Source organism: Salvia splendens, chromosome 8, assembly GCF_004379255.2.
Source record: "Salvia splendens isolate huo1 chromosome 8, SspV2, whole genome shotgun sequence".
Taxonomy (NCBI): domain Eukaryota; kingdom Viridiplantae; phylum Streptophyta; class Magnoliopsida; order Lamiales; family Lamiaceae; genus Salvia; species Salvia splendens.
Window position 1 is genome coordinate 12,470,618 of NC_056039.1, and position 18,579 is coordinate 12,489,196.

At 35.2% G+C, this 18,579-nt stretch overlaps 2 protein-coding genes across 2 annotated transcripts; both read right to left on the minus strand.

Moving 5' to 3' along the window:
* Positions 1-3,717: 3,717 nt before the first annotated feature.
* Positions 3,718-6,534, minus strand: LOC121745764 (protein FAR1-RELATED SEQUENCE 5-like). Its single transcript, XM_042139720.1, has 4 exons — positions 6,462-6,534; positions 5,152-5,878; positions 4,142-5,021; positions 3,718-4,041 (listed from the first exon to the last, which is right to left on the minus strand). The coding sequence occupies exons 1-4, from the start codon at positions 6,532-6,534 to the stop codon at positions 3,718-3,720; spliced, it is 2,004 nt and encodes a 667-aa protein (XP_041995654.1).
* A 5,357-nt stretch (positions 6,535-11,891) lies between these two features.
* Positions 11,892-13,332, minus strand: LOC121745765. The gene is made up of 2 exons (XM_042139721.1): positions 12,514-13,332; positions 11,892-12,431 (listed from the first exon to the last, which is right to left on the minus strand). The coding sequence occupies exons 1-2, from the start codon at positions 13,330-13,332 to the stop codon at positions 11,892-11,894; spliced, it is 1,359 nt and encodes a 452-aa protein (XP_041995655.1).
* Positions 13,333-18,579: the final 5,247 nt, after the last annotated feature.

Genomic DNA, 18,579 nt, shown 5'->3' on the forward strand with positions numbered 1-18,579 from the left:
GTATGATTTAAACGTATGACCCAAATACAGGTTGTGCTTACCAAACTTGAGCATATGTTTTCATGACCTACATATTCACTTAGTATGGCCTAAAATGTTTTTAATACATTTGGTGTAATTGTCGGAGAGATCTTCGGCCTTGCTAATACTTGGCAGCCGTGTCTAGCTTTGAATATAACTGTAATATAATTTATCTATTATTTAGCAGTTTTTTACCATTATATAAATAATTCGATTCGATAAGCATCATGAATTGCAGGGTGATCTCGCAAGAAGACTCGGTATGAAACAAGGAAAAAGTACTAACATAAATGAAATTCAAAATTGTGTTGTTACACCACAGGATGGAGTAAACAAGGTAATTCTTGTGTAATAATAGTTTAACCTTATTGATTACTGCTACAAATATGTTACTAAAATGACCATATCGTACAATATGTAACGAATATTTTTGTACATCATTGACATACATACACATTCATTAATATTACTATTTATTTTAGTCTGTAGCGGAGATTAGTAGCTTCATGGCTATAGGAAGGATTCAAAGCTGGAACACTCAAAAATAAGTTATAAGTGTTGGTTCTGGAGCAGCACGTTTGTGTGCATCAAAGGTATATGTCAAAATTTAAAAAGTCATTAAAAAACTATAGGTACTGCAATGTTTGTTGAGTTTCTATATATATGTTGATATATATGTTTGTTACAGAGTGAGAACCAGGACCGCAACACAATAATTGGTACATCATTTAACGGTGGTAGCGTTGCATCACATCAGACGGGTATAGAAAAGGTACAAACAATGTAGATATATATTCTTGTATGTACCCATTTTTAACCAAATATCAGGCATAACAACATCATCCACATATTATTACACTAATTAATATGTACTGAATTATAAATAGGAAGGAACTATCAATGTGGAAGAGATTGTAAAATCAGCCGTGGCTGACTACATGGAAGGCGGTGGTGATGATGCTGCTAATGAATTTTATTCAGAGGCTTCAGGAATGAAAACGAAAACAAATTTGGATAATAAGCTTAGAAGCAAGGATGGAACTAATGTATGTGGCTATCCATACTTACAATATCAAAAAATACTTCATATTTATTATAACGTCTTATGTACGATTATGTTAAAATTAATATGTAGGATGAGGAACTCGATGTGGAAGCCATAGTAAAATCTGCAGTGGAAGCGTACATGGAATGTGATGTGGTTGATGAGGATTCTGTCACACCTTTCACTAATAAATCAGAACCAAAACTGGGCAAAGATTTGGTTATCCATGCAAACGAACAAGTAAGATTTGTTGTAATTATTTATGTAGTTGTATGTAGTAGGGCATGTACTTCCTAAACCGTCCAAATAGAATATATCTACATCATATACCACTGATCAATACCTTCTACATCTAGCCACATGACACCCAACAAAAATTTAAGATGAACGTTCGCACCAAGACAGACATGAGATGTTCTAATGCACTGCGGTCACCATTTCTTGAGAGAGCAATCACTGTGTCACGCAAGCTTATTCCAGATGAACGAGTAATGTATTACTGGTTGATGACCACTCACTAAGAAAATGAGTAAGTGTTTTGATATCAACATAGATATTGAATTTTTGCCATAAAAACAAAAAAAATAATTATTTGAATGACAGAGAACAAATTATATACAATGGCCGAGTAGTTGAAGTCATGCTTTTGGAATTCTGTTCACTACTACCGCATCATGAGGTTTCAAGTGGAATAATTAGCGTCTTCTGCTCCGTACTTAACCATATGGAAGCTTTGAAATCGGTCACTTCTCCCAAAATGCTGTTTTTCACAACCTACCCTGCTGTGAGTTAACCTAGTCGATTATTTGTTAACCTAAACATGTGAACTAACTCTACTGATATAAATATGCGCAGCTTTACACGGTTGTTATGAGTAATGGAAGGGATGATAATGCGGACAAACAAGATGAATTTGCCTCAAACATTGACAAAGAGGTCAGCGAAATACCACACTTCACATGGGCATACATAGATATGGTATGTTGCTGTAGAATCCATGACATAATTGTAATTTACTTTGAGAAAGACCCCACTCATTTTAACAAAAATCACTAACATATTACACAAAATAGGTATTCTTTGCATTCTGCGTTTCAAAAAGGTACTACACTGCGTGCTTTTGTTTCGAACGAAGATCAGTGGTGATTATAGATGCTTGTAAAGATGGAGAAGACCATGACTTGCGATACACCTACGACTGTATTCCAAAGGCATTGGTATGAATTACACAATTAGAACTCACAGTACTACTAGATAATTGTTGATACTAACACTTTGCATGTTTTACAGAGGACGTTCTTTTGTAAGTATTTATCAAGGATTGGTTGTCACAATCAATGCAAATCAGTGATAAACGTGCCTATTCAGAGGATGAAGATGAGTTGGAGAACAACAGACAATGCAGATGACAACGGCGTTTAATTGCTTAGACACCTTGAAGTCTACATGGGTGAAAGAGAGGGACAATGGAATTGTGGACTGTCGACAAAAACAAAGGTGTGTTACAGTATTTAAGAGCTAAATACAACCGTGTGTAGATGTTGGCAGGATATAATCACAGCGCGTTACTGAATAAAGAGGCGGCATATAAACATTATGCAAAGAAGAACAAGAAAACAAAGATCAACGTAGAAAACATGATAGCAAACTATTGATCTCTCCAAATGTTTATTGCGTAGTTTAAATTAGTGGATCATTTTTCCGTTTCTTTAGGGATAGTGTTACCCTTGATTTTGAATTGCGTTTTACTCGGCTAGAGGATAGCAAACAAAAATGTATATTGTTTCATCTATAAGTTGCGAAAAAATTTTATTGCAATGCCCTTTAATTGCTTCCCTATTGGATGTGTTGGACGATAACTGATGCTATTAACAGTACTCCATAGACCGGGTCATAATAAAGTGCATATGTGAGTCATAGAATTGTTAGTATAATCTGTGTCAAAATATACAACAACAGAAAGCATGACCTAAAACTACTATAAATCAGAAGGACACCTACAGTCTGATATAAATATTTACATCAAAAAAACTGATTAGAAGTACGATCGAAGAAAATTTTTAGTTGTTTAACAAATTCAAAAAACAAAACCACGTTTCTACTCATGTTTTAACCATACTAATAACGCTTGTACAATTCAAACATGCAAAAACATGTACTAAAAATATAGTCATACCTTTGGGTCATACTAACAAATGTTGTCATAACAAAATATGGGTACATAGGGTCACAATAATATTAAATTTGAGTCATGACGTAATGATTAGGTTTTATATTACAAAAAATTAATCTAGTCTATTATGTCATAATAGATGAATATATAGGTCATGAAAATGTAAGGGTAAAATTAGTCAGAATAAACCAAAATTTCATTCATGACATCAACCTATTGACAAATAGAAAGCCACACGCATTGATGACTGATATCAGTAATTTCTACATACGTAACTTTGGAATCTAAGTGTTCTCCAGAAATGAATTAAACGAACATTACTTAAAAAAATAAAAAACTTGAATCAAACATCAGAATTTCTTCTGGACAGCATCTTTTCTTTCTCTTTAAATTTGTCGCAATTCCTTGAATCGTGGTGACCCCACTCCTGACATTTCTTGCGTTGACGCATACGCTTGCTCTTAAGCTTCAAAGCCTTCTAGACTCTTGAAGGGACTCTACTACCACATCCCTTCGTGCTAACGACTTCAGGTGGATGTACATCTACTTCCTGGGGTGCCTCAGCCCCATAAAATTCCTCCATTATTTTCTTCTTCTGGGCTGTAGACGTTACAACCCCATCGGCAAAAATCTGTTGTCGAGCTTCACGCACTATAGATGTTAGCTCATAAATTTGATCAATATCAACAGACACAGCCTGGTAAAGACCAAACATCTCTCCCAACAAAATTGCTTGGGCCTTCTTCTTCTCATCAACATAAACATGCGTTGCTACATCTGGGTTTTGGACGGCATGAACAACCTTAAGCAGATGAGATTTCAACCATCGACCTCCAATCAGATATCTCAGGAATCAATCGCAATTTTTTGTTCTTCAACACAAGGAAGATGTGGCAGCATACAAGACCAGTCCTAGAAAACATCTTACAACCACATAGACAAACAGAATCCTCCACAGATAATGTGACAGACCATGTGTTTGAAAAATGATCTACAACCTTGTAAACCTCTGGACTTGAGTCATTAGATATTGATACCAGACTGCAGTGGTTATAAGCCTCCAGAATCTGTTCTTGAATTTCCTTGAATGCACCATCAGTAAATATTGTGGATGCATGCTTCTCAATAGACCATATTGTTTTCATCTTTGCAGTAGTATTATAATCCATACAATCCAGCTTTGCGGAGTAGTTTCGTTGGGCATCAACAACATTATTGAAATTCATTAAAAAAACAACAAGGTTCGCCCTGGACTGAGTATACCTCTTGAAAAAACTATTCTGCAATTCCGAAACAGATGTCGTCTTTATCAAAGAACTATTAGGAAAGTCCCTAAAGTAGGCTGGAACCCAATACTTTCTTGATTCGAACATAGAAACGAACCATTCAGAGCCAACAAGTGCATAAGTCTCCATCACATTCTTCCACGTGTCTTCAAAGTCAGTGGATTCAATTAACTCAGACCAAACGCATGAATTCAAATCCTTTTTAAAATCAGGATTACCAAGAAGTGACTTAGGAACCTTTTCAGCAACTTTTGCCATGATGTGCCACATACACCATCTGTGACGTGTATTCACAAGAACTTTTTCAATGGCTACTTTCATGCCCAAGTCTTGATCAGTAATTATCAACTTGGGATGTATGCCCATGCACTTCACAAACTGCTTAAACAGCCAAGAGAACGAATCTGCGCTCTCACTACAAAGCAAACCAGGTCCAAAGGACACTGCGCACCCATGGTTGTCCTTACCAGTGAACGAAGCGAAAATCATTGAGTACCTTCAAGGAAACATAAAATAGTATGAAAAGATTTACACGTGTATAATGATATATCAAATAATATGTCATAATAAACTCAAATCGTAGCATAACAGATAAATGCATCAATTTTAATAAAAAAAACTTCTACCTATTAGTTGAGTACGTAGTATCAAACGAAACGATGTCACCAAATTGCAAGAAATTCATCTTGGCCATAGGATCATACCAGAATAAATGAATCAGGCGACTATAGGAATCAACTTCATACTCGTACGTGAAGGCATCACAATTTTCCTTCTTCTTCTTCAACTCATCTATAATCATTTGGGCGTCATATCTTTCAGTGTATCTTCTGATGTCCCGTGTGTAGTTACGGATGTCCAACACAGTACACCCAACAGACTCATAACCGCCCATCAATTCAGTCAATAGCTTGAAAGTGAGAGATGGCCCGATATTAGCACTAGCACAATCTGAAATAAATTTTTGATGAACTGGTTCAAGTTGACGATTTAATCTCATGAACTTCTGGTGTTGTACCTCAACCATGGGGTGGTTGTGTTCTTCGTTAAAGTGTTGAATTACGTAACCACGGTCATAATGGAATTTGAATGCAACACAAGCATTACATCCACATTTTTTGGATTTACGTCGTCGTTTGGGTTGCTTATCGTTAAACTTATGTTCACCCTCTCTGTTACACACCATGTAAAACCATATGGTGATATCATCAACCTTCTTTGAACCGTTCTTCCTTGTATCAAATCTGACACGTCGACCATAGTTCTCATAAAACTCAATCGCGTTGTCCAACGTGGGGAAGCTACGACCAACAAATGGTTTAAGCTCTATAGGGCATTCTGGTATATTTAAATCTGTAAAAATTCATAAATAGAACACACAAAACAAAAACGATTAAAAACCAACAAGCAACCATATACTAGGTGTAGAATGATAATGGGTCATAATAGGCTTAAGTCGTGGCATACATCCAACACAAATATCATATATGAAAATGAGTCATACTATACTAAAAATCAAAGCATAGTGAGCAAAACGCTCAAAAAAGCCATTTGAAAAAATTCACACAAACAATGACGATGACATAAACATATTAGAAAATATGAATAGTAGCATAGCAACCTAATGAAAATAAAAAATATGACGATAACCAGTATTCGCAAAAACGTCAACAGAGTATGATGGATATTAACAAAAAAACCATCATACACTGGGTAGGATGATATTAGGTCATAATAGGCTTATATAGTGGCACAAACTAAAAATAAATAAAATATGAAAATGTGTCATACTATACACAAATAGAAGCTTATCGGACAAAACGATCAGATAATATATTTGCAAAGTTTCACGGAAACGCCTACGGAGAAATAAACAGATTAAAAGATGTGAAACGGAGCATAGCGAACAAATGAAAAAAAAGACAATGACCATAACCTGCATTCCCAACAACGTCATCGGAGTATGATTGATTATCTACATGCGAAGTAGGAAGAGTTTCGGATTCCATTTGTAAAGTATGGAAACTGCAAACTATGATTAAATATAATCACAGATTGAACAGATTAAACTGGAACGCAAATGGAGATGTGTTCTTCAAACGATGATGATATATTTTTAACGCTTGAAAATAATACTCTGGAAGTATTACACTGCAAATTTGGTGTAAGAATGGCTACAAATGATAAATCACGGGGAAGATGCGGTTGAAATAGATATAAACCAGAATTGACGCGTATTCTTTGATAGAGGTAATATAGATTGCTAGATTATAGGAGATCAATTAACCAACAAAACATATATAATTACTTAATTAACCTTATCGTATTATACTTGATTAAAATAAAAAAAACCAGGAATTAACTAAGCCGCCAAATCTTATTAAAAACAGATGATCTAATCAAATCCAAAGATATATATATATATATATATATATATAATATATATATATAGGTTAGTGATCAAGATATAACTAATTTTAAGTGTATAACTAGAGAACAAATCTCAGCCACACATCTTAATACTCCAAATTAATCTTATGGCTTAAATAATCTTGCATATTTTTATAAAAATAATATCCAAAGGGAATTTTTGGAATTCAATATCTCAAATGTATCAACGTGAATTGTCTTCTGCGCAATTTGTACAATCTGAATCTGAATTGTCTCCCGCCACCGCCACGGCCGGCCTCTCCGCCGCCGCCGCATATGCGTCGGTTCTTCCACTGAAGGCGTCCTCCACCGGGCTGTTCGCGGCGATGACGGTACATGATCTGATACTGTTCGTTGGACAGGGAGGATTGCAAGTGGATGCAGCTGATACTGTCGGCTCCCGAGTCACGACGAACGGTGATTAGGATATGCATCAGCATGAGGGTGGCCAAAGACACGAGGATGCAGCTGATAATTAGATAGATAAAAATGATTTTGAAATAATCTTGTGAAAAGTACATAAGTCGAATTTGTGATTTGTAAAATTAGAAATGATGTTAACAACCTCACTGTTATCTAATTAGGCCATGGATTGATCTTTTAGGTTAATCATGACAGCTTGTATATTGATGCCTCTTAGAAAGTGTAACAAATTAAATGAGTTTTAACCATGTGATTTGCAATAAACAGGCTCTGCCGTGTAAGTAACATTTTATTTAACTCTTGTTTACAAAACACATCACTCTTAGTATGATTTTACTACACTCTAGTTTACAAAACACATCACTCTTAGCATGATTTTACTTCACTCTTGTTTACAAAACACATCACTCTTAGCATGATTTTACTTCACTCTTGTTTACAAAACACATCACTCTTAGCATGATTTTACTTCACTCTTGTTTACAAAACACATCACTCTTAGCATGATTTTACTCCACTCTTGTTTACAAAACACATCACTCTTAGCATGATTTTACTTCACTCTTGTTTACAAAACACATCACTCTTATTATGATTTTACTTCACTCTTGTTTACAAAACACATCACTCTTATTATGATTTTACTTCACCGTTGTTTACAAAACACATCACTTAGCATGATTTAACTTCACTCTTGTTTACAAAACACATCACTATTAGCATGATTTTACTTCACTCTTATTAACAAAACACATTACTATTAGCATGATTTTATTTCACTCATGTTCACAAAACACATCACTCTTATTCTGATTTTACTGCACTCATGTTCACAAAACACATCACTCTTACTGTGATTTTACTGTACTCTTGTTGACAAAACACATCACTCTTATTCTGATTTTACTTCACTCTTGTTCACAAAACACATCACTCTTATTCTGATTTTACTTCACTCTTGTTTACAAAACACATCACTCTTATTCTGATTTTACTTCACTCTTGTTACAAAACACATCACTCTTATTCTGATTTTACTTTACTCTTGTTCACAAAACACATCACTCTTATTCTTATTTTACTTCACTCTTGTTCACAAAACACATCACTCTTATTCTGATTTTAATTCACTCTTGTTCACAAAACACATCACTCTTACTCTGATTTTACTTCACTCTTGTTCACAAAATACATCACTCTTATTCTGATTTTACTTCACTCTTGTTCACAAAACACATCACTCTTATTCTGATTTTACTTCACTCTTGTTTACAAAACACATCACTCTTACTCTGATTTTACTCCACTCTTGTTTACAAAACACAACACTCTTATTCTGATTTTACTTCACTCTTGTTCACAAAACACATCACTCTTACTGTGATTTTACTTCAATCTTGTTCACAAAACATTTACTTCACTCTTGTTTACAAAATACATTTACAAAACACAACACTCTTATTCTGATTTTACTTCACTTTTGTTCACAAAACACATCACTCTTACTGTGATTTTACTTCACTCTTGTTCACAAAACATTTACTTCACTCTTGTTTACAAAATACATCACTCTTATCATTATGTTACTACAACAAACAACATTAAACAAGAGATGAAGAAAAAAGCCACAAGGATCACCAAATTTCTCTACATAAATAACTTCGAAGGAGCAATAGCTTATCATCTGCTTAAAATCTAGCTGGTCAATTGATCAAACACCTTCTAGCATCAGCATTTACAAATTTCTCTCTAATCAAATAAATAATTAAGAATGAAAATTTAGTCGAATTAGAAGAGGATGAACTTCAATTACTATTATTACAAGAATTTCCGTAGCTCAATTTCGCCATATTTATAGCTGAAACCGATCGCCGCCTTTGCTCGGGCAAATTCTGGCTTTGATGAACAGAGCTCCGAATTCTTCAATAATTCTTGAATTCCCATACAGCCATCAACCTAAGAGTAATTAAACTCAATTTCGAGTCGGAATTCCCATACCGGATGATGATTGCGGCGAGCAACGACTTGTCGATCATCGTCTTCAGCTTCACATTCTTCGCCCCAGTTAATGGGCTCTTACCCTAGATCACTACTACATATATATATATATATATATATATATATATATATATATAGGGAAGTGATCAATGTCGAACCAATTTTAAAGAACGAATTAAAGACCAAATCTCATCCATCCCTTAATCACATCTAATGGTTATTAATAATTAGTCATTGTTTTATTTCTTTTATTTAATTAAATTGACACAAGGGTAGTTTTGGAAGACCAAAAATGATGCAGTTCCGTGCATACACTTCTTCCTCCATTCCCAAATTCAATCCACTTCTCTCTCTCACCGGTCCCCGGCGCCAACTACCTCCACCGTGCGGCCTCCCCCACCCCAACGCATCGGAGTTGAGGAAGTAGCACCACACTGCGGAGTGGATCTCGGATCTGGTGGAGATGGAGAAGCTCTCTGACTACACTTGGAACGAGGCATATACAGCAAATCGTCGACGTGATCTGCCGATCATTTATCTCGTAAATATCTATCTTCTTATCTCAATCTTCCTCAAATCGTATTGCAGTTTTCATCAAATCGTGATTCATCTCTGAATATAAAGCTGGAGATATCTACACAACGAAGCCGGACGTGAAGAATTCTGATTACTTCGTGAGACCAGAATTCCGATTACTTCTCATGCTTACCTTCAGAATCTCATAGAAAAATTCTGATTATGGGTGATCTACAAACACCAATTGACACTCTTCATACAAATTCAGATTTAGAGGTAGAAGAAGACGACAACTCATTTGAAGGTTCACGGTTTTTTTGATTCATTTTTTTTGGATACCTGATGTGTTTTTAATTTTGCTAAAGTTTTTTAACACATCCGATGAAAAATCTATTGTTGAACCTTGTTGATGAATGAATTATACTCCCTCCGTCCAGCAATAGCAGTCCCGTTTTTCTGTTTTGGGACGTCCGAGAATAGGAGTCCCGGTTCTACTTACCATATTTGGACAATTTAATTACCCTCCCCCTTCTCACCTATTTACTCAATTGCCATTAAAACGCCCCCCCCCCCCCCCCCACTTTAATTTCACTCGCTCACTCTTTCGGTCTCACTCTCTCACCCTCATTCTCTCTCACTCTCGGTCTCACTCTCTCGCCCTCCTCTTCCTCCGTAGAAACCCTAATTCCCGCCGCCGCCTCTTCCTCTTCCCCACTCGACCGTATATGGATAATGTACTCTCTGAAACCATATCCCCCATCTATGGGTTAGATTCGGCCGGAAATTGTTTTCAACTTCCACGTTGGCCTCGTCCGAATCCGACGCCGGAGTGGACCTTCGACACGTCGGAGGGGTCAATCCTGACTCCTATTGCAACCCACCTTTCTCCTATCTGCACATACTCGTGGGAGGCGGGTGATTCGATGTCCACCGTAGTTCTTGAAACTCCGATGGTTGAAGTCCCTTCGTGGACCGATTCCCAGCCCTCTATGTTCCTCGAAACGCCAGATCTGGAAGTTATGCCGTCGATGGTGACTGGTTCCACCATGATTCCTGACCCGCCGGAGATCATGCTCGAATCTGAGCTTATTGTCCCTGGTACGCCGGGTTATGAAAGTCCTGACTCCACTGTGGTCCGTGAAACTCCACGAGTGAAGAGGCGGAGGCGTCCTGTTGAGGAAGAGGAGTGGTTCAAGGAGATCCTCCTGATTCTCTTGCCCGGCATCATGAAGATCTCATCTAATATTGTGAGTTGTGTAAGAATCACCCCCTATCTAGGGTTTGGAGATTCTGGCTTGGTCTGTATTTAGGGGTTTCCATAGGGTTATTTTGTTATGTTGATTTAGCCACCCCCATTTTGGGTTAGGAGGTTTAATCTTGCCCTATATGATGAAATTTGTGATGTTTCACCGATTATGTTGATGGAATTTGTGCATTCTAATATACTGTGGTGATTGTGTTTTGAGTAAGCCACCCTCAATTTGAGTTAGGATGTTTAATCTACTACTATATGATGAAATTTGTAATGTTTGGCTGATTAATCTACTACTATATGGTGAATTGTTGATGGACATGCTGGAATTTGTTGTTGGTTGCTGTTGTGCAGATGGGGTATGTTTGTGGTGCTTATTTTAAGTGAAATGGCCACCCCTTGATCTGGTTTGGAGGCTTTTCACACTGCCCTATGATGAAATTTTGCTGAGGTGCTTTCATGATGGTGAATTGTTGATATTCTTGCAGGAATTTGTGGTTGGTTGCTTCTGTGCTGATGGGGTATGTTTGTCGTGCTTATCTTATGTGAAATAGCCACCCCTTGATCTAGTTTGGAGGCTTTTCACAATGCCCTATGAAGAATTTTTTCTGAGGTGCTTTCAAAAAATAATAGGGGCTGACCAACACACCAAAAAAATCAGACTACCATATTCCGTAAACACTATGGCCTGACCAACACACCAAAAAGATCAGACCACCCTATTCCATAAACATCACTTTGGATGACCTAGAAGCCAAATGCATTTGACTGAGGGCCAATATCATATATTGACCCACCATTGTTCTCTGGCATTTGTAAGTAGTGCAACACATCTCTCACAACATTCTCCTCCACTTCCAGCACATTGGGGATTCCCACAGTTCTTTGTAGTCTATCCGTGTTGATGTGTGGAACTTTGTATCCATTTCCACCTCTGCACTGTAGGATTTCAGTGAGGCAAGCCTGCAATCTTAGGAAAACTCTGTTGAGAGTTTGTGGTGACAGCTCTGCAAATAAGCTACACACATTCCCCACAAGTTCATCCACAGTGTTGCATGGTTTCTCATGCTGCAGTGACTGAATTGCTCTAAAAAAGCCCAGGTCTAAGATGTTAGTATCAGGAGAATTAGGTGGTTGACAAATCAGTTGGATTTTAAATCCATCTGAATTGGCAACAACCTGAAAATCTGCATCCATGGCACTTATGTGTGGGGTTGCATTATCTTGCTGAATGTAAATGTCTTTACTTGCCCAAACAGGCCACTTGGCCTTAATTGCAGGTATAATCTGGCATAAAGAAAAATAACATAGCTACATGATGATCTTTATTGAGTTATTAAGATCTGATAGAATGAAAAAAGTTGCATACCTTGTTGATAAGGCAGTCCCTCATCACTGCCTTTGTGACTGAATTGATTGATTTGGTTTCCATGGTCCCTCTAGCCCTGTTCTTTGACTTCCTCTGTGCTAGCAGTACTTCAGTAAAGGGAAATATTCCCACCTTACCATCATAAGTTGCCTGCCCATCCATTCCAAATTGTGGTCTACTGACAGCACACATAAACATCACTTTGGTGATGTATCTCTTGGATTTGCATGACCTATATGGCTCATCCTCATCCGGCAAGAGGTAGTATATGTCTGATACCTTGGTCATATAGAACCATTTTTCATCTATATGCACTACATTGTGCATGCTTTGATATTGAACTCTACCTTGAGTAATCTGTGGCTGAAGTTGACTACGACTCCATCTAGCTCTTGCTACCTTATTCATATTGGTGAGGGCATGTTTGATTGCATTTGTATGTGGCCGTAGTTTACCTTGCTTCACCCAGTGATCTAATGTGCTCTTGCTCACATTCAATTTTACTGTCATTTTTCTCAGGGAAGATCTTTCAAAAGTAGATAAGTTTCTAACCTTTTCTTCATCAAGATCTAATCTGTCAACATGATGGTAGCCTCTAATCTTTCCTTCCATGATTGCAGGTTCCCCTCTTTGCATCTGCTCCTTGGTTGCCTTCCATAGCCTGTATACTGTCTTCCTACTGATGCTAAATGTGTCTGCTGCCTCCATTACAGCCCCTCTTGCGAGCACTCCATCATGGCTGTGCTTGAGTAGAAACTGCACCACATTGTTCTTGATGCTGCTGCTCAAGTGTAGGGTTTGCCTCTGCCCATTATCCATCCCTAGAATGAAATTTTTCTGAGGGATTCAAATTTTCACAAGTGTTGGGAGTTTTTTTGGGAGATTTTCAGATTTGGGGTTCGTAGGAGAGTCATAAATAAGTGTAGGTGATGTATTTATAGCAGATTTGGTGTTGTACTTTTTGGAGTTCAAATGTCCCTCCAACTCTTTGCAGAGGGAAATTTGAAATTTTCAATTGTCCTTTGTGTTTTGAGCAGATTTGAACTTAATTTGATGAATTAGTAATTGAATGCATTATGTTTAAGTTGAGTGTTCTATTTAAATTCAGTTTTTAATTTATGTCCATGAATATGTTGGAAACAGGAAATTAAAAATGTCATTCTTATAAATGACATTGAAATGTCTAGCAACGAATAAAAAAAATTTGCAGCTTATTCTCTATGCAATTAAACGTCCAGCATGGAAGCAAAACTTTTAACACAATTGAGGTGGGTCCCAAATTCCACTATCACACATCATTTATTACACACTCCACAACTTTCTTAAAACCCGTGCCCTTTAGGAATGGGACTACTATTGCTGGACGGAGGGAGTATTTAACAAGAGATTAACAATTTGTATTTTTTTTATTTTTTCAAATTTGTATTTTTTTTATTTTTTCACGTTTGTAGTAATAAACAAATCAATATGAAGTAATAGTTTATCTGAATGAATTACTAGGTTGTAAAAAGAAGAAGAAGAAGAAGAAGAAATGCTTATTTCCTTATAGTAAACTATTTCATTCCAGTAGGTTTCGTTCGATTTTTTCACACTTGTTGTAATAAACATATCAATATGAAGTAATTTATTTCCAGTAGGTAATACTTCATTTTTGTAGTTTTTTATTTCATTACAGTAAGTTTATTACTTCAGTTCATTATCTAATAAATTGAAAATGAAAATGTTTTTACTTCATTCAAGTAAGTTTATTACTTCATTCCAGCACGTAATATTGAAAATGAGTAGATTTTTACTTCATTCCATACTACTTCATTTAAATGAGTCGTTACTTCATTCAAACAAGTTTTTAGTTCATTGCATGCAGTAGGTTTTCAAATGATTTAACACATGTTTCATTCGAATTCATTGAACTAGGTATTTATTTCATTCCAGTTGATTTTCACTTCATTTCAGTTGATTTTTACTTCATTTAAGTAAGTTTATTATTTCATTCCAGCGCGTAATATATTGAAAATGAACACATTTTTACTTCATTTCATATTACTTCATTTAAATGAGTCGTTACTTCATTTAAACAGGTTTTTAGTTCATTGCATGCAATAGGTTTTCAAATGATTTAACATATGTTTCATTCGAATTCATTGAACTAGGTTTTTACTTCATTTCAGTTGGTTTTTACTTCATTTCAGTTGATTTTACTTAATTTAAGTAAGTTTATTATTTCATTCCAGCACGTAATATATTGAAAATGAACAGATTTTTCCTTCATTCCATATTACTTCATTTAAATGAGTCGTTACTTCATTCAAACTGATTTTTAGTTCATTGCATGCAGTAGGTTTTCAAATGATTTAACACATGTTTCATTCGAATTCATTGAACTAGGTTTACTTCATTCTAGTTGGTTTTTACTTCATTTCAGTTGATTTTTACTTCATTTAAGTAAGTTTATTATTTTATTCCAGCACGTAATATATTGAAAATGAACAGATTTTTACTTCATTCCATATTACTTCATTTCCTTATAGTAAATTATTTCGTTCCAGTAGGTTTCCTTATAGTAATAAACAGATCAGTATGAAGTAATAGTTTTGTTGAATGAAGTAATCGCTAGAATCAATGAAGTAATATTAGCATTACTAGGTTGGAAGAAGAAGAAGAAGAAGAAGAAGAAGAAGAAGAAGAAGAAGAAGAAGAAGAAGAAGAAGAAGAAGAAGAAGAAGAAGAAGAAGAAGAAGAAGAAGCTTATTTGCTTACAGTAAATTATTCCATTCCAGTAGATTTTCGTACTTCATTCGTGTAGTTATTTACTTCATTCTTGTTGTTTATTACTTCAACACATGTTTCTTTCAAATTCATTGAACAAAGTTTTTTACTTTATTCACTCTAAATAATAGTACAATTTATCCCAGTATATTTATTACTTCATTCGAAAAAGTTATTACTTCATCCAGTAGGATTTCAAATTCTTCTACAGATACTTCGTTTCTGCAGTGTCCACGGCAGAGCCTTCAGCTTCTGAAAACCAAAAATCCTCTCTAATAATTGAACAAATGGATTTAACAAACAAAATGCATCACCTCTTCCGCACCAAACTCACTTGCTCATCGCATTTTTAATCAATTATGACCATCATTTCAGGATCCAAGAGTTATTTGTACTTCGAAACATCGGCGAGGCGGTTCTATCCACAGTGGTGACTCGACAACAGCAACGAGCACGTTGAATAGATGCAGCGCAAAGGAGATGACGGCGACATAGCTTCAAGTGGAATTTTATTACTATTTTGACGAAAATCAGAATCCAAATTAGGAATTAGATTAAGTAAATTAAGACTAAGAACTCTGTAAAGCTTCAAAGGTGTATTACCTTCACCAGACGTTCAGCCAGAACGCAACAGCCGTTGATTACCTTCGGTCGACGATTGGCCTGTGTCAACCATTTCAAATCAGTGGATTGGGGATGAATTGGGGTGAATCGACTATAATTGAATTAGCTGGAGATGTCGTCGATTGTAGTCGAGGTAGACGATGATGTCGTCGATTTGCAGAAGAAGATGTGGAAGCGTCGATTTTGGTAGAAGAAGCAGCTTTGGAGCGTCGATTTGCAGAAGAAGAGGAGCGGGAAATGAGAAAGAAGGGTACATATTTTTGGAGGCACAGCAGCAGGAATGAGTATGGAAAGTAAACCATGTAATTTTTACCCTAAATGCAATTTTACCTAAATACTCCTGGGATGAAGTAAATTGTGTACCTAATGAAGGAGCCAAATTAATATAGCATGGTCTAATCTCATCTATTAAAAACTAGATCTAAGGGCCCTAATTTGATCTCTAGTTCGGTGTTTAAGACTAGATTTGTGAATAATGGGATATATATATACAGTTACGAACCTCAATATGTATTTTGCTAAGTTGTTATGAGAGTACTAACATTGAACGCCAATTTAACAATTTGTAGATAATATCAATTGACGTACGCGATTGCGTCACAAGCGTTTGTGCAATATCTTATCGTAATTCAAATAGGTTATTCGACTGAATTTTTAATGAATAGATTAACGAAAATGTTAGCGGAATTTTTCAACATTATTACCTTCTCTAATTGCAATAATTTAAGTTAGTATGAAAATCTAATTAAATTGAACACACCACCATCAACGCACTAACGTCGACCCAATATTACAATGAGAAGTCTTTGTAATATAACTTAACACAATGATTAATTGATTATAAATTAAGTGCGACACCTATGCGTATGTTAGCCAAACAATAGAATAGTTAAATTCTTAAAGGTCGCAAATTTGACTCCATCATAACGTAACTTTTAAAAATTTATATTTATTTGTTAATAAGAAAACAACCTGTGTGCAGTAAAAACCTAGTCATGTAGAATTTATTAATCTTCATATGGATGTATTCATCCTTAAATAGTGACTTTTAAAACTTCAATTTATTAATCCACCGACTTCGTGGTCAAATTGACCCGATCCAAATCAACCTCATCAAAATCCATTATAAAATCCTCTGGAAAATCAGACCAATATTTGCAAACTGCAATTTACTATCAATGAAATTCTATCATTCAAAAACACGGCTCCCCTCCGGAAAATAAAATACAAGACGGCTTATACTATTTTTCTCCGGAAAATAATATACAAGACGGCTTATACCATTTTTAAAACATTGTAGTTATATTATTAATTAGTATTTTGAACTTACAACTTCCTAAATATTTTTGGACAATATATGTGCTATGTTTGGCCATCCAAAATTGGCAGCTGTCGTTGTACCCTCTGTTCTGCCACATCTTCATTTCCATTTTACAATCCATACCTTAATTAGTCATACATCTCCCCTTAATTTTCAATTATATTTTTTTAGTTTCCAACTAGTAGTAATTTATAAAATTGAAATACAGATTGCCCCTTAAAATTAGACTATTTCTAAATAAAGAAATTTTAAACAACTAAACAATACGAATAATGTGAACACAATAATCCTTTAAAACTACGTACCTCACTATCTTTTGTCATTCTCTCTTACTTTATTAATGCATATTAAAACTTGTACCGCTTCAAGATATGTTATTTTTATATATGGGATAAATGAAGTAATATAAATAATAAATTACTTCATAAAAATTTCATAAAAAGTATAAGTTCAACAAAGTAAAATTAAAATGCACCCCCTCCATCCCAATGTAAACAAGTTTATTTTCTCGAAGAAAATATTTGGAGATGTTCTAATTCAAAAAATAGGTGGTGCCAATGGGTTAAAAGTCTTTTTTATTTGCACCAATGACGCATTGTTTAAGTTTAACTTTTTTTTATGTTTAATCATTGCAAACTTTATACGGAATATTAGAAAATTTACGTCACGATATGTGACTTTAGCCAAAGTGCAAAATTTACGAAACCTAATGGTAAAAGTTGACAAAAAAGTCAGAATTATTAGACATGAAAGAGTTGAATGCTTCAATTAATCAATTCTGAGCATAAGCGATTCCATATAGAATATGCTTTAACTCTATAAATTTAACTCGACAGTCATGTTAAACACGTCACCACCAGCACGTTTACTGCCATAATAGGAGAAACAATTTTACACATCTATTTTTCTAGTAACTATCTCAAATAAAAGAATTTTTAGTAAGACTTTTAGAACACTATGATTATTATATCATCACCACCAATTTTTCTAGTTACAACACCCATAATATGTATTTTCAAGAAAACATGACCGACGTTTACGATAAAACGTTGTCATTTGTTGCCGAAAACTCTGGGAATATTTTAATGGTATAAGTATAACATAACATTATTTTTTGACATTATATCACTACGATATACTGCTTTAAATTAGTTATTTATCATTAATTATAGATAGACAAATCAATTTATGAAAATTAATAAACATTATTACTATATAAAAAGAATATTCAACATTCACGTATGAGTTATATTTTCATGGACGGAGGGAGTACTTGTAGATGGATGACGACATAACGGGTATGAAGGAACCGTTGATAAGTTGTGAAGTGGAATGATTGAGGCCACAAACGATGT

What these genes read in the sequence shown, in the direction of transcription:
- LOC121745764 (XM_042139720.1), bottom strand. Translation starts at nt 6,534, where the DNA reads ATGGAATCCGAAACTCTTCCTACTTCGCATGTAGATAATCAATCATAC. An exon ending in TGACGTTGTTGGGAATGCAG is followed by an intron (nt 5,879 to 6,461) that starts GTTATGGTCATT and finishes GAATTTTTACAG; the next exon opens with ATTTAAATATACCAGAATGC. An exon ending in ACTACGTACTCAACTAATAG is followed by an intron (nt 5,022 to 5,151) that starts GTAGAAGTTTTT and finishes GTTTCCTTGAAG; the next exon opens with GTACTCAATGATTTTCGCTT.
- LOC121745765 (XM_042139721.1), bottom strand. Translation starts at nt 13,332, where the DNA reads ATGGATAATGGGCAGAGGCAAACCCTACACTTGAGCAGCAGCATCAAG. An exon ending in GGGACTGCCTTATCAACAAG is followed by an intron (nt 12,432 to 12,513) that starts GTATGCAACTTT and finishes TCTTTATGCCAG; the next exon opens with ATTATACCTGCAATTAAGGC.